Source organism: Oryx dammah, unplaced genomic scaffold (assembly GCF_014754425.2).
Source record: "Oryx dammah isolate SB20612 unplaced genomic scaffold, SCBI_Odam_1.1 HiC_scaffold_20, whole genome shotgun sequence".
In the NCBI taxonomy this organism is placed as follows: Eukaryota; Metazoa; Chordata; class Mammalia; order Artiodactyla; family Bovidae; genus Oryx; species Oryx dammah.
In genome coordinates, this window is record NW_024070204.1 from 56,109,013 (window position 1) to 56,134,875 (window position 25,863).

Genomic DNA, 25,863 nt, shown 5'->3' on the forward strand with positions numbered 1-25,863 from the left:
ATCCTTGGGTAAGGTTTGTACAGTTTATAGCAGATATACTATAAGAGTTAAGGTTTAACTTATTTAAATAAATTCAGGTACTTTTAGAATAGAAAAGGATTTAAGATCATTTTGTCTAGTGGTTGACTGTGCGTTAAAATTATCCAAGGAGCCTATAGAAACTACAGACTGCTAGGTCACATCCACAGCAATTTTGATTCAGTAATATCTGGGCAAGGTCCTAGAAATTGTCTTTTTAACAGATCTCTTCAGCAACTCTGATGCATAGCCAGGCTCCAGACGGGTATTTTGGAATCACTGATCTAGTACTGTGCCCAGCAGACAGGAATTAGATTTAATTAATTTCTGTATTTCTAGCTAGACCAGCAAAGTGCCAGGCACATAGCTATTGCAGAATAAGTGTTTGCCAGAGATGGGGCAGAAAGCAAGTACAAAGAGAAATTCAACAGCTTATGAAAGGTGTTAGGAAGCCTTAGAACCCAGTCCTTATTTGGCCCAGCAGATGGAGGGACAAGAGCTTTGGGATCTACTCTTCTCCAAAGGTCTTTCAGATCAAGTGTAGAATCTTCCAACATTTCATAAGACTACATTATGGACACATGTATTTAGGTTCAACAGAACATTGTAAGTACATCTCCCATCTCATTTTGTACATTTAATAAAGTAATTACTCAGATCATAATTTTCTTAGGTATTATAAATAATTTTTGAAACCTTTCCTTCTTTCGTTTCCATTTGGGTTTGTTATATAGGTTAGAAGTACATCATGTAATAAGTTCTTGAAGCTAGAAAATAAAAAAAATCACAATTACCATTATTACTTTTATCTCTGTCATCTACCCTCTAAGACAAATCTGATTTGTGACCAGCTCTCAAAACTGCACTTCTGGATGACTCTTACAAAAATGTCTTTTTGATCTGGTTTACTGAATGCAATTACACTTCCAAGTAAGTTTTCATTTTGAGAGGCCAGTGCAGTGATATCCTCTGTTTTTTGCATCAGCATTTTAGAGCAAGGGTACAAGCTCTCCAGGGGAAGGAGGAGGTGGAGAGAGAGGAGGAAAAAAAGGAAGGGAATAAGAATTTGGAGGTTGCAAACTCTTCTCCTTGGTTTATATTATCTCCCACAAGAAATAATTTACCCACCACACTGGTCTTACTTTTAAAGGCATTTAGGAAGTTGTGAGTCCAACAGTTAATTGTTAACACAATCCTGCTTATCTCATAGGATTTTTAATTTCTCAGAAAATACCCTGATTTATAGTTATCACTGCTTAAGGATAAGCCCTCCAAGAAGACAATTGTTATGTAAGTAAATGTGTTATAAGTCATTGGATAACTTCTTGCATTCTCTTCATCACTATGAATAACACTGATGAGTCATTTTAACCAAGTAGTAGTGCCATGACCACCTTTTACTAAGGGGCTGTTCACAGGCAGTGGGCAACGTGGACTTTGATAAAATAAATGTGCACTGCTGCAGAAAACACTGAGAATATCCAATCTGAAATGACTTAACTATTAAACACGTGAAAGTTAAAACATTCACTGGCCATAACAACCTCCAACATACCCAATGAGTACATAGACTATGAAAATACTTTTTCCCTATCTTGTGTGCTTGAATTACTGGCCCTTGGGTGTAGACTGGGGAAGGGAGTTAAAGAGAGTTTCAGGTTTATTACTTAACCTTCCTTATTTGGCCTTATTTCTTTTGTTGTTAAATGTAAACTTCCAGAATGTTTTCCCTGTCCATTGCTTAGATAAGAATAAATCCAAGAGAGTAGTTAGAAAAAAATAGAGAAAATTTGATGTAACTGGTTAGAAAGAAGCTCAACGCCTTTGAAAGGATGGAAGCTGAGAAGATAGTACAGGAATAATTGTGGGATGAAAGTAAGAGGGCACCATTGATGGAAAGACTTCTCAGCTAGTTTACTTCTCAGCTAGTAGTAACTAGCTCTACACTGGCCTCCCTGGGAAGAACTTCTCCATCAAATAGTTCAATTCAGATTATGCCTTGCTTTCCTTGGCTCATGTTCTAGAGACTTTTTTTAAAGTGAATATCATCATGTTTGTTTTTTGCTTGGTATTTGTTTACTTCAGATGAATATTTTCCTTTTCTCTTTAACTCATGAACAAGTTTCTGAAGGGTTGAGAATTTATTTCTACATTTTTTTGACTTCTTCATATCAGCAGCGTTAGACTCTACACAGTCAGTCCATCACATGTGGAGTGAAATAAAACTATAAAGTAAAAGCTTCTAGTGATTTTTCCTTTTCATTTTCGCTCCTGAGCCATGATTGCACTCTAGTTATTCTGTTGCTGCACTCATAACATATTTTCCCCCTTTTATGGTGTACCTGTTTATTACCATCTTTTAGACTGCAGTCTTCTTGAAGGCAAGGACTATATCTCAATCGTCACTGTTTCTTTCATTTCTGTGTTTTATCTGACATAGGAGCTGCTCAGTAGGTGTATGTTCTATGTGTAGGCATTTCAAAGTTGCATCAAATTTGGAGAAATTTTGTTTGCTTGGGTTAAAAAAGTTTACTCCTTAAAAGAGATCTGAATTTATTATCAGGATACTGCACAAACAATTTTTTGGGTTCTTGCCATTTTACTCAAATTAATGTTTTAAAATGCTACTTTCGTTTGCTTTACTCTAGAACTGAACAATGCCACAAAAACATTCTTTACTAAAGAATATTTGAAAAGAAAACAAAGCTTTCAGAAATCCAGCTCTGCAAAGTGGCCCCTACCAAACTGCAGAAAAGCATTCCACCTTTTTGGAGGTAAGGAAACTAATGTAAAAAATGAGAGAGAGAAGAAAAGAAGAAAAGTCTGGTAACATTGTCTAGCATTGTTTTTTAAAGCCATTTTCTTTCTGCCTTCGATATGTTAGAAACATATTTCTGCACTGGTCAATTTTAAGCAAGGATTTGCTAGTGTCTTCTTACTGAAAGTTACAGGTGTATGTATGAAAAACTTGGAGACTATACCTTAAGAGCAAAATCTGACAGAAACTCATGATCAAATTTACCTTGCCTTGCCATCAATAATGTTTAATATGTAGATAATGAACTTCATTTCAAAAGTAACAGATTTAACAGAAGCACTAGTATTCTTTATAAGTATTTTTAATAACTCATCATAATTTAAGTTTGTTTTATAGGTTATAATCTCATTTTTATTTTTAGTATTTTTTAATTTAAGTATAGCTGAATTAGCATGTCATGTTAGTTTCAGATGTACAGCAACAGCAATTCAATACACACACACACACATATATGTATGTATTATTTTTTAGATTCTTTTCCCTTATAGCTTATTGTAAGATATTGAATCTAGTTCCCTGTACTATACAGTAGGTCCTTGGTGGTTATCTATTTTATATATAGTAGTGTGTATGTTGCTGCTGCTGCTAAGTCGCTTCAGTCGTGTCTGACTCTGTGCGATCCCAGAGATGGCAGCCCACCAGGTTTGCCCGTCCCTGGGATTCTCCAGGCAAGAACACTGGAGTGGGTTGCCATTTCCTTCTCCAATGCATGAAAGTGAAAAGTGAAAGTGAAGTCACTCAGTCGTGTCTGACTCTTAGTGACCCCATGGACTGCAGCCCACCAGGCTCCTCCATCCATGGGATTCTCCAGGCAAGAGGACTGGAGTGGGGTGCCATTGCCTTCTCCAAGTAGTACGTATATGTTAATCCTAAACTCTTAATTTATCCCTTCCCCCACCTTTCCCTTTTGGGGAACCACAAGCTTGGTTTCTATATTGTGGGTCTGTTTCTGTTTTATAAATAAGTTCATTGGTTACTTTTTTGAGATTCCACAAATAAGTGGAATATGATATATTTGACATGATATTTGTCTTTGGCTTACTTCACTTATTATGATAATCTCTAGGTCCATCCATGTTGCCACAGATGGCATTATGTCATTGCTTTTTATGGTTGAGTAATATTACACACATATACACACACACATACATGCACATATAATATACATATATGCATACATACATCACATCTTTATTCATTAATCTGTCAATGGACATTAGGTTGTTTCCATGTCTTGGCTATTGTAAAATAGTTCTGCTATGAACATAGGGATGTGTGTGTATATCTTTTATAATTAGAATTTGCTCTGGATATATGCCCAAGAATGGGATTACAGGATCATATGGTAACTCTGTTTACTTAAGGAACCTACATATTGTTCTGTATAGTGGCTATACCAATTTACATTCCCAACAACATTGTAGGAGGGTTCTTTTTTTTCTGCAGTCTCTCCCACATTTACTATTTGTAGACTTTTTGATGTGAGATGATGCTTCACTATAGTTTTGATTGGCATTTCTCTAGCAGTTAGCCATGTTGAACATTTTTTTATGTGCCTATTGGCCATCTTTATGTTTTTTGTAGAAATACCTATTTAGGTCTTCTGCATATTTTGTGATTTTTTTTTTTCTAATACTGAGCTGTTTGTATATTTTGGAAGTTAATCCCTTGTCAGATTTGTCATTTGTAAATATTTTCTCCCATTCTATAGGTTGCCTTTTTGTTTTGTTTCTGGTCTTTTTGCTGTGCAAAACTTTTGTGCTTAATTTAGTCCCATTTTTAAATTTTTGCTTTTATTTCCATTGCTCTAGGAGACAAGTCCAAAAAAAAAAAAAAAAAACTACTGCTATGATTTATGTCGAAGAGTGTTCTGCCTATGTTTTCTCTAGGACTTTTATCGTATTTGGTCTTATGCTTAGGTCTTTAATGCATGTTGAGTTTGTTTTTGTATATGATATTAGAAGATGTTCTAATTTCATTCTTTTACATGTAGCTATCCAGTTTTCCCAGCACCACTTAAGAGACTGTCTTTTCTCCATTGTATATTCTTGCCCCCTTTGTTATAGACAGACTGGCCATAGGTGGATGGGTTTATTTCTGGACTTTCTATCCCCTTTTATTAATCTATATTTCTATTTTTGTGCAAGTACCTTGCTGTTTTGACTACTGTAGCTTTGTAGTATATGCTAAATTCAGGGAGTCTGATTCTTTCATTCTATTTTTCTTTCTGAGGATTGCTTTGGATCTTAATGTATTGTTGGAATCAGTTTGCTGGCATTTTGCTGAGGATTTTTGCATCTATGTTCTTCAGTGATATTGGCCTGTAATTTTCTTTTTTTGTGATATCTTTGTCTGGTTTTGGTATTGGGGGGATGGTAGCCTCATAGAATGAGTTTGAAAGTGTTTCACTTTCATACTTTTTATTTTAATATTTTACAGTTGTCCTGCAAGTTCAGGACAAGTAGAAAGTGTCAGTACTTTAATGTAGAGTATCTCATCCATGTATAACAGACAAGGACTATCAGTTTCTGGGTTTACAGCTAACTAAATGCATGACCTCAGGGATGTCATAGAAACACCTACTTTTGTTTCTGTTTCTGACCTGTAAGATGGTAATAATTATATAACCTAATTAATGTAGTTGTAAGGATCAAATGAGCTGGTGTGAAAGTGATTCTAAATTGTAACTGTACTATAGATAAAAGGAATTATCAAATTAGGGCAAGGCAATCTCTAGTATCTTTTTCACCTTTGAGAATTTGTTATGTGTAATGATCATACAATGTAAACATAAAATATAATTTTGTCTTTGATAAAACCATGGTCTGTCAGAGCATGGACAACTGTAGAGTTTTAGTACAGATGAGGGGTCTGGTTGGAGAAGCTAGATGTGGGGAGCTCTCATCTTCAGGGAACAAGAGGGCCTTCCATATAATAAGACTGATAATATCAATACAGCAATGATGTCAAGCAAAAGGAGGTAAAAACAGAGCTTACATGGTTGAGGCAGAAGATAAATTGAATTACAAAATCCTCAAAGTTTGAAGAAAGTAGTTTATGGACAAATATAACTGTATATAGTAGTTTGAATAAAGAAACTTAAAGTCATTTTATCAGCACTATGAAACATACTATTTACTATAGAACATTATTAATAAATAGTACTCCTATTTATAAGAACTATAAAATAGTATACTCATTATAACACTGTTTTGTAAAGTCATAAATAACTGAAGAAACCCACCATCCGTTGTTGTTCAGTCACTAAGTTGTGTCCAACTTTTTGTGACCTCATGGACTGCAGCACGGCAGGCTTCCCTGTTCTTCACTGTCTCCCAGCGTTTGCTCAGTCTCATGTCCATTGAGTCAGTGATGCCATCCAACCATCTCATCCTCTGTTCCTCCTTTATCCTCTTGTCCTCAATCTTTCCCAACATCAGAGTCTTTTCCATTGAGTCAGCTCTTTGAATCAGGTGGCCGTAGTGTTGGAGCTTCAGCATCAATCCTTCCAATGAACATTCAGGGTTGATTTCCTTTAGGATTGACTGGTTTGATCTCCTGGCTGTCCAAGGGACTCTCAAGAGTCTTTTCTAGCACCATAGTTCCAAAGCATCAATTCTTCAGTGCTCAGCCTTCTTTATGGTCCAACTCTCATATCCGTACATGACTACTGAAAAAAACATAGCTTTGACCGTATGGACCCTTATTGGCAAAGTGATGTCTCTGCTTTTTTAATACACTAGCTCTAGGTTTGTCAGAGCTTTTCTTCCAAGGAGCTAGCAGCTTTTCATTTCATGGCTGCAGTCACTGGCTACAGTAATTTTGGAGCCCAGGAAAATAAAGTCTGTCACTGTTTCCATTGTTACCCCCATCTATTTGCCATGAAGTGATGGGACCAGATGCTATGATCTTCTTTTTTTGAATAATAAGTTTTAAGCCAGCTTTTTCACTCTCCTTTCAACCTCATCAAGAGACTCTTTAGTTACTCTTCACTTTCTGCCATTAAAGTGGTATCATATGCATCAGTGATTGAGGCATAGACTTGGACTGTGTGAATATGGTACCATTTATTCTCTGTTGATGAGCAAATGAGTTATACAGTTTCTGTTATTATAACAACATTATTACAAATATTTTCATGTCTCGGAGCATAAGAGTTCCTCTAGAATAAGTGCCAGTAAAAAACAGCTGGGTCATAAGAAAAACATATTTTTAATTTGATTGCCTAAACCAAACCATTTTCCTAAATGACTACTGATCTATCACCAACTTTGTTTACCACAGTTAGTGTTTTCACTGGGTATAAAATGATATCTCATTGGGGATTTAATTTCAATCTATCTAATTACTCACAGGGATTGAAAATAGCTTTGTATATGTATCAGTTATTGAATTTCTTCATTTGTGAAATTCCTTTTCAGATTTTGTCCATTTTCCTATCAATTGCATTTTTCTTACTGATTTTTGAGAGTTTTAAAATATTTTCTGCTGTTTCCTTTTCTTGTTAATTATATGAATGGCAGCTGTCTTCTCTCACTTGTTTTTCTTTTCATTTTATCATGTCTTTAATGAATTGTAGTTTTTCGTTTTTTAGCATCTTTCTGGTATGTATCATCTGATTTGAGAAATTCTCTATCCTCAATGTCATAAAGATATTTTCCTGTGTATTTTTCAAATATTTTAAAGGTCTTTGGAAGTAATTTGTGTTGTTGATACTTTCTGGATTTTTGTGGTGGTGAGGAGAATGGGTGTTGTGTTATAGGGTAGGGATCCAATTACTTTGGGATTTTTTTCCTATTTTTTTCCAACCACGATTTAATAATTCATTATTTCCCCACTGATCCACAGTATTAGTCTGTCATTGTTTAAATTTCCATTTCTGTGGGTCTTTTTCTGAAGTCTTTATTTTGTTCCTTCGGTCTGTATGTCAAGTTCTATCTCGGTTACTGAAGCCTTATAAGAATAAGAAGTCTTGATACCTTCCTTCAGACTCGTTTTGCTGCATGAGTGTCTTGACCATTTTATTTTTTTTTTTTGACTCTTTGAATCTTAGAATCATCTTGTAAACTTACATGAAAGCTTTACAAGGGTTGGACGAATTTAGAGAGAACATTTAAATTTATACATTATCTTGTGTAAAATAGATAGCTAATGGGAAGTTTCTGTATAGCACAGGGAGCTCAGCCTGGTGCTCTGTGACAACCTAGAGGGGTGGGATGGAGTGGGAGGTGGGAGGGAGGTTCTAGAGGGAGGGGACATATGTATATATATGGTTGATTCATGCTGATATATGGCAGAAACCAATACAACATTGTAAAGCAATTATTTTCCAATTAAAAAGAAAAAAGAAAACCGTGTTGAATTAAGGGAAGAAGTTCCTATTCAATGCATGAGTCTATGTGGGGAGAATTGACACCTTAATAACTTTCCCTATCCACTAAATGGTTTTTCTTTTATTTAGATCTTCTAACTCTTTCATGTCTTATAATAAAATTTGATAATTTCCTTCACTGATGTTTTATACACATTTTAGTTAGATTTATTCACATATATTTGCTGCTGTTATCCTCTTTTCTCCTCCTCTGAACCTTGAGTGAGGCTAGTTACTCCAGTTCTACTTCTTAATTAACGGCTACTGTCATCACCAGTCCACACACTCATTTGTTTCCTTTTATCCTCATGTCCTACTTTCTATTATGTTGAATTTATTTAATCTGTATCTTTTCATTGTAGTTTTAAATCATGTTTATTGTTTTCTCTGCATATATTTTAATTTATGGGAATGGTGTTGTTATATTATTGCACTGTTTCTTATCTTTTTCATCTAGCACTAGACTTTTAGATGAACCTTGGTGCCTATGTGTACTACTAAATCCTGTTCTCTGAAGGTATGCATTTACCACATTTTATCCAACTGTTCACTGATTGGAGCACAGAATACCTCCAGCTCCCTGCCACTACATGTAATACTAATGAATATTCTAATGTGGGCCTTGTGAAGATTTATTTGGCATATAGACTCAGGAGCAGAATGTCTAGGTCATATATTTGACTAAATAATGCCAACAGTTCCCCCAAATGCCAGTATAGATACCTATAACAGTGCATGAGGCTTGGGGAAAATTGGAACTATGGAAAATGACAAAGAATGGAAGTTAGGAACCCTCATTATTAATTTAATTTGCTTTTATCTGATCTCTAGTAGTTTAAGATCGTTCAAATACTTCAAATACTTATCAGTCTTTCAGATTCCTTTTCTGTAACCGCTCTCCTCATTTTCCTAAGGAGGTTTCTGCCTTTTATCAGTTTTACAGAATTTCTTGTGTATTCAGGATACTAATCCTCTGTCTGCTTTAGACATAAATGTTTTATCCCATTTTATAATCTGTATATTAAGTTTATCCATGATGTTCTTCACTGAAAGAAATTCAACTTTGACATAATTAAATCCACCTTAATTTTGTGTTCTCATTGTATTTTAAAGTTTTATTTAAGAAGTTCTTCCCCATTCCCAGGTTACAAAGGTTTTTGCTTAGGTAAAACTATAAAGTTAATATTAAAAAATACTTCTCAGGTCTTTATCTAGAATCTACCTCTTATTGTGTGTTACAGAGGATTCATGTCTCCCTTCAAACAAAATAGCCTACTTTTCTGAATATTAAATAATGATTCTGGGTTTTTTAAATTATTCCTTAACTACATTGTATAGAAATGGCCTTGTGGGATTTTGATCCCATATTCAGCAGCCTTACTAAATTACCTTCAGTTTCATTATTTTATAGGGTTTGAGGGGCTTTGAATAAAGATAATCATATCTGCCTTACATGTAAATAAAGACAGTTTTATATGTTTCAAACTAATACGTTTGCTTTTTCCTTCTCTTTTTTTTCTTGCCATACTTTCTGAACAAGGACTTCTGTTTGATTTTGAATAGAAAAGTGATAGCAGCATCTCTGATATTAAAGAAATATTTTAATATTCCTGATGCTGAGATCCATATTATATCATAGTACTCAACATACCATGCCATCTGTGCCATGTTAATTGTTTTCTCAAAACAGTTTCTTTTTAGCTAAATGTTCAGAGGTTGGTAGAAGGAAGTAAGGTGGGAAAAAAGGATATTATGGAAAAGAATAGACATTCATGTAGACACCTTGGGCTTCATACAATTACTATTCTTTCCACAAAAACAAAACAGAAGTTGCTTGGTGGTGCCACTCTGCCTGCTAGGAGTATACACAGCTTTGGGATGGCTCCATGCAAACAAACATTGAAGCCAAAATCCATTTCAGATTTCTTTCAGTTAGTAAAAAGAGATGCTAGTTCATACCTTTCATACAAGCAAAGTGGCATAAAGCAGGAAATTCTGCTTTTGTCTGATGTTCTTTTATTTAACATCTATGAGTAAGATTGCCCCATGTTTCCGTTTTCAAAATATCTTTGTTCTCAATTTGTTTTTGAGTCAGTTTATATTATATATCTCTTCCAGGAATTAATTTTTTCTGTTTTAATATTCATTGACAGAAAGCTGTTTATATTGTTTAATCTCTCCTGTGTCTATAGCTCTCTTCTCTGTATATTATCAATATTGTTTACTTATGCCCTGCTTTTTTCCTGATCTTGCCAGATATTTGTAAATTTTATTATTCTTTTTAAATAATGAATTTTTGAAATTGACTTGATTGTATCTTTATTTTAATTTCATTAATTTCTGCTCTTTGTTAAATCCTTCAGTTCAGTTCAGTCCTTACTGCTATTCTTTTTTATTTATTCTGTCCTTTGTATACCATAGTAAGGTACCTTTCTAATACATTATATCCTTTTAATTTAAAAAAAAATTATTATTTAAGGTCATCAATTTCCCTCTCAGTAATCTCAGTAATACATTACTTGCAGTATTTTTATTAGTCTTCATTTCTGATTATTTTTCATAAGAATAAAGCATACTTAATTTGATACTGATTGAACCATCTTGATTAAAAGTAATAAAATTGCACAAAAATTAGGATAGTTGAAAATTGAATATGGATATAATATCCGTATTATAGACAGAAATATAATAATATCCATATTATACCACAGTATTCAACATCATGCTATCTGTACCACATTAATTGTTTTCTCAAAACAGTTTCTTTTCAGCTTAATTTTCAAAGGTTGGCAGAAGGAAGTAAGGTGGGAAAAGAAGATATTATGGAAAAGAATAGACACTCATGTAGACTCCTTTGGCTCCATACAATTAGTATTCTCTCCACAAAACCAGAGCAAAAACATTTTAACATAGTTTTAGATTTCCTAATCAGTGAAGTTCATGTAAACTTTTAAAATTCATTTATCCATAAAGCTCACTCACACTTACTTATCCCTTTCACATTGTCAAGTAGTGTCTTAAGAGATATTGATGAATAAGCAGACATGTTTTAAATTTATTTCTTACAAATACATGTTATATGTTTATACATAAAATGAGTTATGTGAAAAGAAATGGAAATATTCTAGCTATATGAGAGCTAACACTCTACTATCAGGTGCCAAAACATGTTAACCCTCGCTCTTAGTTTTTTCCTCTGAAGTATCTATTGTTTCCAAGCGTGGCATCCTCAGTTTATCAGTATCTAATTGACTTGATTTTCAGGCATGCCATGTTTTAGTTGGTTTCCTAAGAAACCAATTTTGTATATATTAACAAGCTAAGAGGTTTTACTAACATCTTTTGCCAAAATAAAGTTCCATGTTATTGAATTTTTTTCTAAATATACTCAAAGAAATGAAAAAAGAAGTCATGATTTAAAATCCGATGGCCTAATTTTTTCAGGTAATAACAAGAACATGCAGCTAAAATGACGGTATCTGAGACATATTTATGACCAATCCATTTGTTTTATTGTAAAGCCTAGGGAATTGTTTTATTTGGTTATTAGCTCATCTGAATGTGTTAGATTGATTCTGCAAGTTTAAACATGCTCAGTATAAATGAAGGAATATCCACATGGAAAAGAATGCTTGTCTCTAATAGAGAACAAAACAATATATAATCAAATAGCAAGAGTTTGAATATCACCCAGGAATTTGCTTTCTCAGAAAGTTGGAGGTAAAATCAGAGAGATTTTACAATGTGCTGTAGCCTTGGTGCTGTCTTACTAGAAAGTTCATTAACCTTTTCGCAAGGTAATTTTTCAATAGGGCCTAAGAATTTTAGTTTCTTTTTCTATTTATTTTCTAATGGCAGAATCAAGCCCTGTTTTTGCTGTACAGTTTAATAATGAGTTTAAAATTTGTTTTGGAAGCCAAATCAGCCCTACAATATAAGAAACTGCTTTAGAAATACATAGTTACGTGCAATCACACTGAAATGTAAAATCATAGATTCTGAAGAGTTAGAAAATATACATAATGTAACTTCTCCAACCAATACAAGAACAGCCTCAACAATCATGCTCAGAGATAGACATCTAGATGCTGTGTATCACATGCTCATCACTTACTATCTGAATAAGTGCATTTGTTCATTTTAACAACTCACTCACATAAATCTCTGTGTGAATGAAATCTGGCTTCTCATAATTTCCTTTTATTGGTTCAAGTCTGTTTTAATCTTCCTCCATGTGACTGTTCTTCAAATATACAAAGACACATTTGATGTTCTAGACAGGCTTTATTCCACACAGACCCTATATACATTCCTTTAGCTGTTCCTCGTAGATCCTGGTTTCTAGTTCCTGGTTGCCTGTTTCAGAGATACTAGTGGGACTAGAAATGACATCAGTTGGATACTGATACACTAAGATGCAATGCCTGGAAATGGTAGATATTTCAGAGGAAGAAACTAAGATTGACAGAATCATCAGTGCAACTAACACTTGATAAGAGGTATAAGAGCTAGCTCACTTTTATATAAAATATTTCCTTTCCTCTTCACATGACCTAATGTTATTCTGGTCTTGGGTCATGAATTCATGGTCTCTGTTGAAGGCTAAATAGTTCAGTTGGGCAGTGGAATAAAAACTAAAACACTGTTTTCTTCTGGAAAAACCATAGCTTTAACTATATGGACTTTTGTTTACAAAGTAATGTCTCTGCTTTTTAATACACTGTCTAGGTTTGTCATAACTTTTCTTCCAAGGAGCAAGCGTCTTTTAATTTCATGGCTGCAGTCACTGTCCACAGTGATTTTGGAGCCCAAGAAAATAAAGTCTGTCACTGTTTCCATTGTTTCCCCATCTATTTGCCATGAAGTAGTAGGACTGGATACCATGATCTTAGTTTTTTGAATGTTGAGCTTTAAGCCCGCTTTTTCACTCTCCTCTTTCACCTTCATCAAGAGGCTCTTTAGTTTCTCTTCACTTTCTGCCATGAGAGTAATATCATCTGCAGAGCTGAGGTTGTTGATATTTCTCCCAGCAGTCTTGATTCCAGCGTGATACATCCAGCACAGCATATAACATAACGTACTCTACATATAAGTTAAATAAGCAGGGTGACAATATACAGCCTTGACGTACTCCTTTCCCAATTTTGAACCCGTCCCTTGCTTCACGTCCGGTTCTAACTATTGCTTGCTGACGTGCATACAGGTTTCTCAGAAGGAAGATAAGGTGGTCTGGTGTTCCCATCTCTTTAAGAGTTTTCCATAGTTTGTTGTGATCCACACAGTCAAAGGCTTTTGATAGTCAGTGAAGCAGAAATAAATGTTTTTCCAGAATTCCCTTTGTTTTCCTATGATCAAATGGGTATTGGCAATTTGATCTCTGGTTCCTCTGCCTTTTCTAAATCCAGCTTGTACTTCTGGAAGTTCTCAGTTCACGTACTGTTGAAGCCTAGCTTGATGGGTTTTGAGCTTTACCTTGCTAGCATGTGAAGTAAGTGCAATTGTATGGTAGCTTGAACATTCTTTGGCATGCCTTTCTTGGTATTGGAATGAAAACTGACCTTTTCCAGTCCTGTAGCCATTGTTGAATTTTCTACATTTGCTGACATATTGAGTGCAGCACTTTAACAGCATCATCTTTTAGGATGTGCACAGCTGGAATTCCATCACCTCCACTAGCTTTGTTTGTAGTAATGCTTCACTTGACTTCACACTCCATGATGTCTGGCTTTAGGTGAGTGACCCTACCATTGTAGTTATCTGGGTTATTAACAGTTATTAGCTGATATAAAGTACAGTTATTCTGTGTATTCTTGCCACTTCTTCTTAATCTCTTCTTCTGTTAGGTCCTTACTATTTCTGTTCTTTATTGTGCCCATCTTTGCATGAAATGTTCCCTTGTTATCCCAGAATTGATGGCACAGACTTAAAATGTTGAAACAGGTTAATAAGATGACTTTGGTACTTGACACTGAAATTTTTCAGCCTTTGATCAAGAGAAACCAAGAAGGAAGTGAAGGAATTCAGCACAGCCAAATTCAAGTTTGACTGTCACTGTCTAATAAATGGTGCTATTTCTTTCTTATTTTTTAATATAAATTTATTTATTTTAATTGGAGGCTAATTACTTTACAATAATGTATTGGTTTCGCCATCCATCAACATGAATCCACCACGGGTATACACGTGTTCCCCATCCTGAACCCCCTTCCCACCTCCCTCCCCATACCATCCCTCTGGGTCATCCCAGTGCACCAGCCCCGAGCCTCCTGTATCATGCATCGAACCTGGACTGGCGATTCATTTCACATATGATATTATACATGTTTGAATGCCATTCTCCCAAATCATTCCACCCTCGCCTTCTCCCACAGAGTCCAAAAGACTGTACTATACATCTGTGTCTCTTTTGCTGTCTCTCATACAGGGTTATCATTACCATCTTTCTAAATTCCATATATATGCATTAGTATACTGTATTGGTGTTTTTCTTTCTGGCTTACTTCACTCTGTATAATAGGCTCCAGTTTCATCCATCTCATTAGAACTGATTCAAATGTATTCTTTTTAATGGCTGAGTAATACTCCATTGTGTATATGTACCACAGCTTTCTTATCCATTCATCTGTTGATGGACATCTAGGTTGCTTCCATGTCCTGGCTATTATAAACAGTGTTGCGATGAACATTGTGGTACATGTGTTCAGAAATGTGCAAATGCTTTAAGGTCTGACCACTGTATGACATTGTTAGGGCAATGGGCAATATGTGTATTCACTGTGAATTATCCTAGAAAATTGTGGTCAATCTTGGAATAAACAATGAAGATTGAGGAGCTTGGAATTAAGAGAGGTAATGGAAAACTTACTCTGTCTCTGAGAGACGCTGTGGTCACCTTATCCTATTCTGTAATCATGGTGAGTGACGTACCCTTATGGGTGATGATCGATATGCACCCTAGCATACAGAGGTTGGCAAGGTGTACTCTGAGGACAATTCTGGGTTTGTGCTGTGGCTGCAGGTTATACTTTGTGTTTATTATACCTTTTATCCCAGACAATCTGAATATTACTTGAAAAATCATATGCTCTGGACCTGTTCTGTATGTGAGATACAGCACTACTACCGTAGCTCAGCACTGGAAGGGTAGCAGTCTTGTTTGATCATCAGCAACAGAGTTAGAATTAACAGATGAAGAATATAAGGATATTCTCCCAGTATAGAAGGATGCAATAGGACCTGGTTTTGAGCACAAAAAAAATGAGAAAATAGCCACAGAACTCTGAGAAATGCAAGAATAAACACAGGTCAAGCTTATTATTTCTGACAATAACAGCAGCGGTGATTTCTTTTTCTAGAATATATAAGATATAATAAGATATATTAGCATATAAGTTGTAGCATCATCATTCTCAATGGCAGTACCTGGGAATAAAATGATAATTACAAAAGCTCTATTTATAAATAAATAAAAGAACTCTGGAATTAAAGAATTCTTGATGAGGAAAATTCCAGTAGAGGGAGAGTCCCCAGTGAAGCTAATACTGCCAACTAGTTGCTTCTCTGGAAGTATTTTATGAGTCTGAGAGTTATCTGAGGATCAGTCTTGCCATAGGCAGAGGACTCTATTAGGGGAAGAGAAATCAGCTGAGGTTTTTCACAACCATATGGACTGACATGTCAGGTTGGACAAAGAGTCTGAACATATGGCCATTTTCCCCATGAGACATTTGCTGAGAGCTGTGGCAGTACAAGAGGCTACATAGTTGGCTAGTTGGCCCAAACAAGCAAAATGAAACCTCTGGCAATCTCACAGAGGCCAAGAATCAGCCACAGAATATAGAAGCCTACAAGAAACACATAGGAAGATTTCTCCTAAAGATATTTGCCACATTTTAAGTCTGTGTAGGATGGAAGATGAAAGAGTTACTTTCACAGCCTCTGAAAAGCAGAACTTTCAGATTAGAGGAGATAGAGACCTGTTAACCTCTTAACCAAAAAACCCAAAGGACCATGCTCAAGGAGGGGTCAAGACCCGAAAGCAGAGTTCAAATCCACAGTCCCATAGTGAACTTCATAGGGTATAGGAGATCACGTCACAGAAGAGGAGCATGCAGTAAACACAGAATAGGCCATGCCTGTAAATCACTTGAAATCAGAGGTTGAGTGAATCTAATAAACACTGCAATGTAACGTCAGCCTCAACCCAGCTTATTGAGTTGAGACAATGAGCTTCTCACTTTACCTGCCTGACAAAAGGACCAATCCTCTGCGGAGAGAAATAATATCTACTTCAGTAATTCATACAATAAAATATGGGACATAATGTAAGAAACGAAGGTTAAGAAATTGTGACTAATAATCAACTAAAATATTGACCTAAAATGATAGAAACAATCAGTTATTTTACTAGCAAAACACTTTATTCAGAAAGAACAAAGGATTACAATTCAGGACTTGCACTTTATGGCAAACCACAGGCAAGTCCAGAAAACAAGGGAGAGAACTGTTGTTTTGAAGAGGAGGAGGGGCTATTACAAAGAGTCCACTGGAGAAGACTGAGTTCAAAGTGCATTGGCTTTTCACTGGCTAAATTGTGACAGCCTCTTATTGCCAGCTGTTGCTGGATTAGGGAGAGTTCTTCCTCTTGATGGGTAAGAAAGTAGCAGCCTTCTTTCTGTTAGAAATGCAAAGGGACATCTCTTCCTGTTGGGTCTGTAATTGACATGGAGCTGCCGGGCATAAGAACTCCCCTTTCTGACCTCCTGACTGTTTTAAGTGAGGTTTCTCTTTATTAGTTTTCACATACCAGTGGTAGCAGAAAACAGAGGCAGATCCCTAGATGATCTAGATGTGGGATTAGCTGACTAGGATTTAAACTGTTAGGAAAAAATGTCAGTGAAAATAGAGAAAAAGATGAGCAAAGTAGGTGAGAGGGTGGACAATGTCAATAGAAAAAGGAAACTATAGAAAATAAAAAAGTGGACACTGCAGCTTGACGATCAGTGAGCCATATGTCGTTTGCCGTTTAGGTCATGGTCTTCAGACTCACTGCCAAGGAGGGACATGTCCTGTTTCCACTTCTGCTTCCTCCACTCAAGCACAGTCGATGCCCTCAAACCCCTTCTCTCAGAACCCAAACATGGTTTGTTTGTCTGTTTGTTGGCCAATCCACTGTTCTCATTCTCTCCTGCCTTTTGCAGGTTGAATGATACAAATCTGCCATACTTCATGTTCTACTTCTTTCATGCAGCTGAGCTATTTGAGTAAGTGGATGGAGAGTTCAGTCTGTAAGCATAGTTCTACCTCTTACTATGTATATAGATCCCAAGAGAGAAGGGATCAAGAAGCACCTTATTTTTTAAGCCACTTAACTTTAAGTCTTTGATTTTCTAAATTACCAGTGATAGACTGTATTAATGAAGCAGTCATCCATTTGCCAGAATATAGATGATATAATTTGCAAGGTATAACCATATAATCCTCAGCTTAGATGACTTTTAACCTACCCTATCAAGGAGAATCATCCACCTGGGTTTACCTCCTAGATGCTTCCAAGTTAGGAGAGCAGTGGAGAGCTTGGAAGTCAGGGATGTCCCACTGCACAGCCCCAGGAAGCATCTTTCCACACAGTCATCTCTGAAGGGTCCTCTCTGGAGTTCTGCAGCGCATAGCATAAGTAAGCCAGTACGATAATTCTGCATCTTCTCTCATTTCCTGATTCAGGGGCATACACTTAGTGGCTGCTTGATCCTAAGGACGTCTCTCCGTCAGGAAAGATAATATCCACAGAAGTATTTCATGCCTCTTGCATACGATGCCTCCATGCGTAACATTATCAGAAAGCACCATGATACCCCAGTATTTATACAAAAGAAAAATAAACAGGGAAATGCTCATTAAATAAGATAAATTTAAAAGGTTAATTATAGATGGATTGAAAAGATGCAGTCTACAGTCTCATCAATGTCTTAATGAAAATTTCCTCAGTGTTCAGATAAAATGATTTAAAAACTAGAGTAAAGTCAAGATCACTTCAAACCAAGAACACTTGTAACACCTGTCATAACAAATGCAAATAGGAACAGACTATAAGCAATTTTTCTATATATGTTAAAGATTGTATAATCATCCTACATTATTCATATTACTGACTAAAAGCCCTCCATTGTGGATAGCCATTATTTTATTCTTTTAATTGAGGTATAGTTGATCTAGAATGTTGTGCCAATCTCTACTGTACAGAAAAGTGATCCAGTTATACATATATATAACTATTTTTATATTCTTTTCTGTTACCACAGGACATTGAATATAGTTCCCTGTGCTATCCATTAGGGTCTTGTTGTTTATCCATGATAAATGCATTAATTTGCATCTACCAGCCCCAAACTCCCAGGGCATCCCTCACCACATCCTCCTGCCCTTTGGCAACCACAAATCTGTTCTCTGTTTTGTAGATAGGTTCATTTGTGCCATACGTTAGATACCACACATATTTAGTTTCATATCATATTTGTCTTTATTGTAAATGTATGATTTTAAATCTTATAAATTTACTTTAGACTCAAAAAATCCTGAAGTTATGGAAGGAGTTTTGGGGTTTTCTTTTTTTATTTGCTGAGTATGCTTATATTTGTGCAGTTAAAGTATTTTTCAGAATGACATAAAATAAGTAGCTTCTAGAGAAATGATAGTTTGCATCACATATTCCTTTGAGAAAGTAAAATGTAAACTGCTCAGTCTCATTTTGAACAATCAATAAAGAATTTAGGCTGATGATACTAATGAAGGCATAAAGAACTTCCAAGAGAGAAAACCTCAGCATTCATAATTTTAATCCAGAATTTCAGAAATAGGGTGCCCTAAAATAGATTAATTACAAAATAAGACGATTATGATGAAACAGAACTTTTTGTCTCATCTTGGAAAATCCTCAGTTAATGTAAACAGATGAAATTTTTTTTTTTTTAACATAAGGGAGAAGTGATAGGTTTTTGTGTTCTTTAGTTTCTTTCTTTTTTAAAGCAAAACAGTTCTGGGTATGGGTTTCTGTTATTATACACTATGACCTTAAATTAATCCCAATCCCCTGGTCATATCCCAGACCATTAAATCAGAGTTTTTGGAGATGATCTCAAAAATCTGTAGTCTATAAAGATCCCCAGGACAGTCCAAAATGCAGCCAAAGTACTAAGGTTGATATACATTACTCTAGAAGCTGCTAGGACTTGCGACTATATAGCAGAACAGAATGTGGACTCAGAATGGAAAGGTACTGTGAAAGATTCTTTTATTTATTCTCTGACTTCCAAGCAGTATCATATCCAAGCTTTTATGAAGAATGAATTAACCAGACAGAATACAATGTTATAAATAAAGGAGAAGATTGGTGTTTTTCTTACATTGAAATGAAGTTAACTGTGGCATAATGCAAAGATAGTTTAATAGTGCATGGCAGTCGTCCATTTGTTTTGGATAGTAAACATAAATTTAATTCTTGCCTGGAGAATTCCATGTATAGTGGAGCCTGGAGTCCGCTGAGTCGGACGCAACTTAGCCACTAAACCACCAATACCAATTTGAAACTACAGTGCAAATTTAAGAAATCTGCAAGTAATGGCACAAATTAGAGTTTAGCCAATATGTACCTCTCCGGGGTAAATGCCATGGGATTTAGGAGACAACAGAGTGTTTATTATTTCCATATTGTATCCAAGGCACCAAATCTATTTGCCTATTTTTTCATCTATTAAAAAAATACATTTAAAAAAATCTATTAAAAAAGGAATGTCTGAAATGATTATCAAGGCTATCTTAAGAGAGGAAAAGAAGTTGTGCAAAAAAAAAAAAAAATGACAAGTATGTAGAGAAAGGGTTAGGGACAATTCCACCTTCTTTCCTTTGGGGACATTAAGGAGTTCACTAATGATCTAAAGATATACTTGAATGTTCCAGGCCTTTTTTGTCAACTGGTGGAACTACTGCCATTCGTGATTCACAGTATCATAATTACAGCTGCATGTTATGTTTTTACAGTGAACATGAAGTGGAAAGTCTTATTTATTATGGCTTTAAAAAGATGAATATTAAATGAGATGTATACTCACAAATTTCTGCAGCTATTTGAATATTAGTTCATTAAAATTAATAAGATAATGAAACCATTTTAATGTTTCTAGATTTATAATTTGCTACTAAAACTTGCAAACAACTAAACTTCAAATCTTTACCTTCACTAGTATCAGGCTTGTGCTATATTAAAATATATAAAATAGAAACTTCATAACTGTGCAGACAATGAAGTATTTTTTGTTAGCAAAGTTCTATCCTGTATATACACATTTTAACTTTTTTAGAAAGTTGAGAAATTTTAGGTACTACTCATTGGTGAACAGTTCTATTATTTTGGTAATACAGTAGAGGTTCTAGTGTCTTCCATTGTCACTTAAAATATATGGTCTACTGCATTTCTGATGGGCTTAAATAGCATGTTGATGTAAAGGAAGATTATATAAAAATTATATATTTTGTAGTAAAATTTGAAAATATAACCTATCTTGGAAACAGTTTCTAACCTGTTAAGTTTTCCTTCAATACTGTATTAAAATATCCTTTTTCCTAAAATATTAAAGCAAGAAAAATAATAATATGTGGCATAGGAACTGTTCTTTCAGTTGTTACTTCTTCTGGTCTGAGAAAATGAAAGGCCATTAGCATAGTTTCTAAAAATATTCCAAGAAAATTTAAAAAGAGACAATTTGTCTTTCTAGGAACATTCAGTCACTCTGAAATATGTATTATGCTTTCAATTTATTTAATTCTACATTGCTTATCTGGTATTTCCTAAGATTTCATACAGAACAAAAAAGAATAAGGTTACTAGTTTATTTTCAAAAGAGCTTGTACAAACAACTAGTGGCCAAATATAAGACTTTTCCAGTTGATTTGAAAATATGATTTCCTGTCAGATGGGTGCTGATTTCTCAGGAATAGTGGCAGAGCTTTGAAAAGATAAAATGAATCTGAATTAATCGTGCCTTTAATCTCAAAGGGAAAATAACCTCTCAAGCAGATAAAGTGCTTTTTTCTTAAATTGAGTTGTCATTAAATTAATGGAATCTGACTTTTCTGAAAAATATTTCCTATCAGGTTGATCTTCAAAATATTTAACAGCTAGTAACATAGTATTCCTACATACATGAATCAAAAATTAGAAAATATATTCCTTTTCATTCACTTAAGTGACTATAAATATAAAACTGATAATAAGCTGATGTAATTCATAGCATAAATTATTCCAATAATTTTTGTTTGTAGACTTAGAAAAAATAATTTTTTATTTGAATAGATATGGCTACTTAAATGATGCCCTTTCTGAGCTACACACATCAGCATTTTAGGAATCAGTGAACTAAAATGGACTGGAATGGGTGAATTTAATCCAGATGACCATTATATCTACTACTAAGTGCAAGGTTCTCTTCAAAGAAATGGAGTAGCCCTCATAGTCAACAAAAGAGTAGGAAATGTAGTACTTGGATGCAGTCTCAAAAACGACAGAATGATCTCTCTTTCCAAAGCAAACCATTCAATATCATAATAATCCAAGTCTATGCCCCAACCAGTAATTCTGAAGAAGCTGAATGGTTTTATGAAGACCTACAAGACCTTCTAGAACTAACACCCCCCAAAGATGTCCTTTTCATCATAGGGGACTGGAATGGAAAAGTAGGAAGTCAAGAGATACCTGGAGTAACAGGCAAATTTGGCCTTGGACTACAAAATGAAGCAGGGCAAAGGCTAACAGAGGTTTGCCAGAGAACACACTGGTTATAGCAAACTACCTCTTCCAAACACAAGAGAAGACTCTACATGGACATCACCAGATGGTCAATACCAAAATCAGATTGATTATTATGTTCTTCGCAGCCAAAGATGGAGAAGCTCTATACAGTCAGCAGAAACAAGACTGGGAGCTGACTGTAGCTCAGATCATGAACTCCTTATTGCCAGATTCAGAGTTAAATTGAAGAAAGTAAGGAAAATGTCATTCAGATATGACCTAAATCAAATCCCTTATGATTATATAGTGGAAGTGACAAATAGATTCAAGGGATTAGATCTGATAGAGTGCCTGAAGAAATATGGATGGAGGTTCATGACGTTATTCAGGAGACAGTGATCAAGACCATCTCCAAGAAAAATAAATGCAAAAAGGCAAAACAGTTGTCTGAGGAGGCCTTACAAATAGCTGAGAAAAGAAGAGAAGCTAAAGGCAAAGGAGAAAAGGAAAGATTTAATGATCTGAATGTAGAGTTCCAAAGAATAGCAAGGAGAGTTAAGAAAGCCTTCCACAGTGAACAGTGCAGAGAAATAGAGGAAAACAATAGAATGGGAAAGGCTAGAGATTTCTTTAAGAAAATTCGATACCAAGGGAACATTTCATACAAAGATGAACTCAATAAAGGACAGAAATGGTATGGGTCTAACAGAAGCCGAAGATATTAAGAAGAGGTGGCAAGAATACACAGAACTATACAAAAAAGATCTTCACGACCCAGATAATCACAATGCTGTGATCACTCATCTAGAGCCAGACATCCTGGAATGCAAAGTCAAGTGGGCCTTAGGAAGCATCACTATCAACAAAGCTAGTGGAGGTAATGGAATTCCAGGTGAACTATTTCAAATTCTAAAAGTTGATGCTGTGAAAGTGCTGCACTCAATATACCAGCAAATTTGGAAAACTCAGCAGTGGCCACAGGACTGGAAAAGGTCAGTTTTCATTCCAGTCTGAGAGACAGACAATGCCAAAGAATGTTCAAACTACCACACAATTGCACTCATCTCACACGCTAGCAAAGTAATGCTCAAATTTCTCCAATCCAGGCTTCAGCAGTACATGAACCATGAACTTCCAGATGTTCAAGCTGGATTTAGAAAAGACAGAGGAACCAGAGATAAAATTGCCAACATCCATTGGCTCACAGAAAAAGCAAGAGAGTTCCAGAAAAACATCTATTTCTGCTTTATTGACTATGCCAAAGCCTTTGACTGTGTGGATCACAATATACTGTGGAAAATTCTGAAAGAGATGGGAATACCAGACCACCTAACCTGCCCCTTGAGAAATCTGTATGCATGTCAGGAAGCAACAGTTAAAACCAGACATGGAACAATGGACTGGTACCAAATTGGGGAAGGAGTCCGTCAAGGCTGTATATTGTCACCCTGCTTATTTAACTTCTATGCAGAGTACATCATGAGAAATGCTGGACTGGATGAAGCACAAGCTGGAATCAAGATTGCTGGGAAAAATATCAAAACCTAAGATATGCAGATGATACCACCCTAGGCCAGAAAGTGAAGAAGAGTTAAAGAACCTCTTGATAAAAGTGAAAGAGGAGAGTGGAAAAGCTGACTTAAAACTCAACATTCAAAAAACAAAGATCATGGCATCTGGTCCCATCACTTCATGGCAAATAGAGGAGAAACAATGGAAACAATGACAGACTTTATTTTCTTGGGCTCAAAAATCACTGCAGATGGTGACTGTAGCCATGAAATTAAAAGACGCTTGCTCTTTGGGAGAAAACCTATGACCAACCTAGACAGCATATTAAAAAACAGAGACATTACTTAGCCAACAAAGGTCCATCTAGTCAAAGCTATGGTTTTTCCAGTAGTCATGTATGGATGTGAGTGTTGGACTGTAAAGAAAGCTGAGCACCAAAGAATTGATGCTTTTGAACTGTAGGGATGGAGAAGACTCTTGAGAGTCCCTTGGACTGCAAGGAGATCCAATCAATCAGTCAATCCTAAGGAAATAAATCCTGAATATTCATTGGAAGGACTGATGGCTGAAGCTCCAATACTTTGGCCACCTGATGCAAAGAACTGACTCACTGGAAAAGACCCTGGTACTGGGAAAGATTGAAGGCTGGGAGAAAAGGGGACAACACAGGATGAGATTGTTGGATGGCATCACTGACTCGATGGACATGAGTTTGAGCAAGTTCAGGGAGTTGGTGATGGACAGGGAAGCCTGACGTGCTGCAGTCTTTGGGGCCGCAAAGAATTGGACACGACTGAGCGACTAAACTTAACTGAGCATGATCTGACAAAGTAGATGTATCTGATAACAAGTTTTAGTTTTGAATTTAACCACCCCTGGTTATTTTCTTAATTTCTTATTTAGTTTCAAATAAGAGACCCCCTACTATGTTTCTTAAAAGGATTCCTGTTATTCTTTTGATCAGGACAGTTCTTCATTGTATGAGACTTACCCAAATTGTTGAACAATTGAGCATACCAGGCCACAAGTAGACCCTCCTTTTATTGTAAATAGCAGTATTCCCCCATATATTTCCAAATATCTCCCAACATCAACCCCATGGAGGTTAGACACAGATTCAAACACTAATAAAAGTTTCTCATTCTTTTTCTTTTGGCTTTTTTGGCAGTATCAATGATGCCACCCCCCAAAAATTAATTTAAAATGTACAGTGTGATAATTTGATATATGTATGCACTGTGAAAGATTCCCTCCACAGCTAGTCAGTTAATAGAACCACCATCTCACATGGCTTTTAAGTTTGTTTTATTTGGGGGTGTGTTTTTGGTGAGAATATTTAAGTTGTACTTTCTTAACAGATTTCAGTTATACAGTAAAGTGTTATCAACTATAATCACATTAGTTCCTCAGACTTTATTCATCTTATAACTGAAAGACTGTACCCTTTTACCAGCCTCTCCCTATTTCCCCCACTCCTCAGCTCCAAGCAACCATGTCTTTACTCTGTTTTCATAAGGATTTTCTGGTTTGGCTTTTTAGGTGTTTGTTTTTTTTTTTCTGTTTTTAGATTCCATGGATAACTTATAACATGCCATATTTCTTTCTTTGTCTTGCTTATTTGACTTAAGACAATGCTCTCCGTATTTATCTATGTCAAAATAGCAGATTAGGATTCTTTCTTTTATAAGGCTAAATATTACTCCATAGGGCTTCCCTAGTGGCTCAGAGGGTAACAAATCCACCTGCAATGCAGGAGACCCGGATTTGATCCCTGGGTCAGGAAGATCCCCAGAGAATGGAATGGCTACCCACTCCAATATTCTTGCCTGGACAATTCCATGGATAGAGGAGCTTGACACGCTACAGTCCATGGATCACAAAGAGTCGGACACAACTGAGTGACTGACACTTTGACTTTCAACTCCATTATATATATAACAGCCTGTCTTTATCCATTTACCCATCAACAGACATTTAGGTAGTTTACTTACCTTGGTGTATAGCCCTTCCAGATGGTGATTTTGTTTACTTTATATATGTACCCAGAATTAGGATGACTGAATCTGTGGTAGTTTTGCTGTTATACTTTTGAGGAACCTCCATATTGTTTTCCATGGGGCTACAACAGTTTTTTCCTCACATCTTCTCCAGTTACCTCTTGCATTTTCAATAATCATGCTAACAGGTATCAGTTGATATCTCACTGTGGTTTTGATTTGCATTTCCCTGATAATTAGTGAGGTGGCTCAATGGTAATGAATTGATATTACCATCAGTGGTAATACCTACTCCAGTATTCTTGCCTGGAAAATCCCATGGACAGAGGAGCCTGGTCGGCTACAGTCCATGGAGTCACAGAGT

General features: G+C 35.7%; 1 protein-coding gene across 2 annotated transcripts in view; it reads left to right on the top strand.

Annotated features, from left to right (window-relative positions):
* Positions 1–25,863, top strand: part of RNF180 (ring finger protein 180) — a 246,060-nt gene that overhangs the window by 189,114 nt on the left and 31,083 nt on the right. The window contains exon 5 of one of the 2 annotated variants that reach the window (XM_040262588.1): positions 2,667–2,792. The exons of the other annotated variant lie outside the window; for it this stretch is intronic. Within the exon in view, the coding sequence (XP_040118522.1) occupies positions 2,667–2,792 (126 nt within the window). The remainder of the gene's footprint in view (positions 1–2,666; positions 2,793–25,863) is intronic. 2 annotated transcript variants of the gene reach the window in all.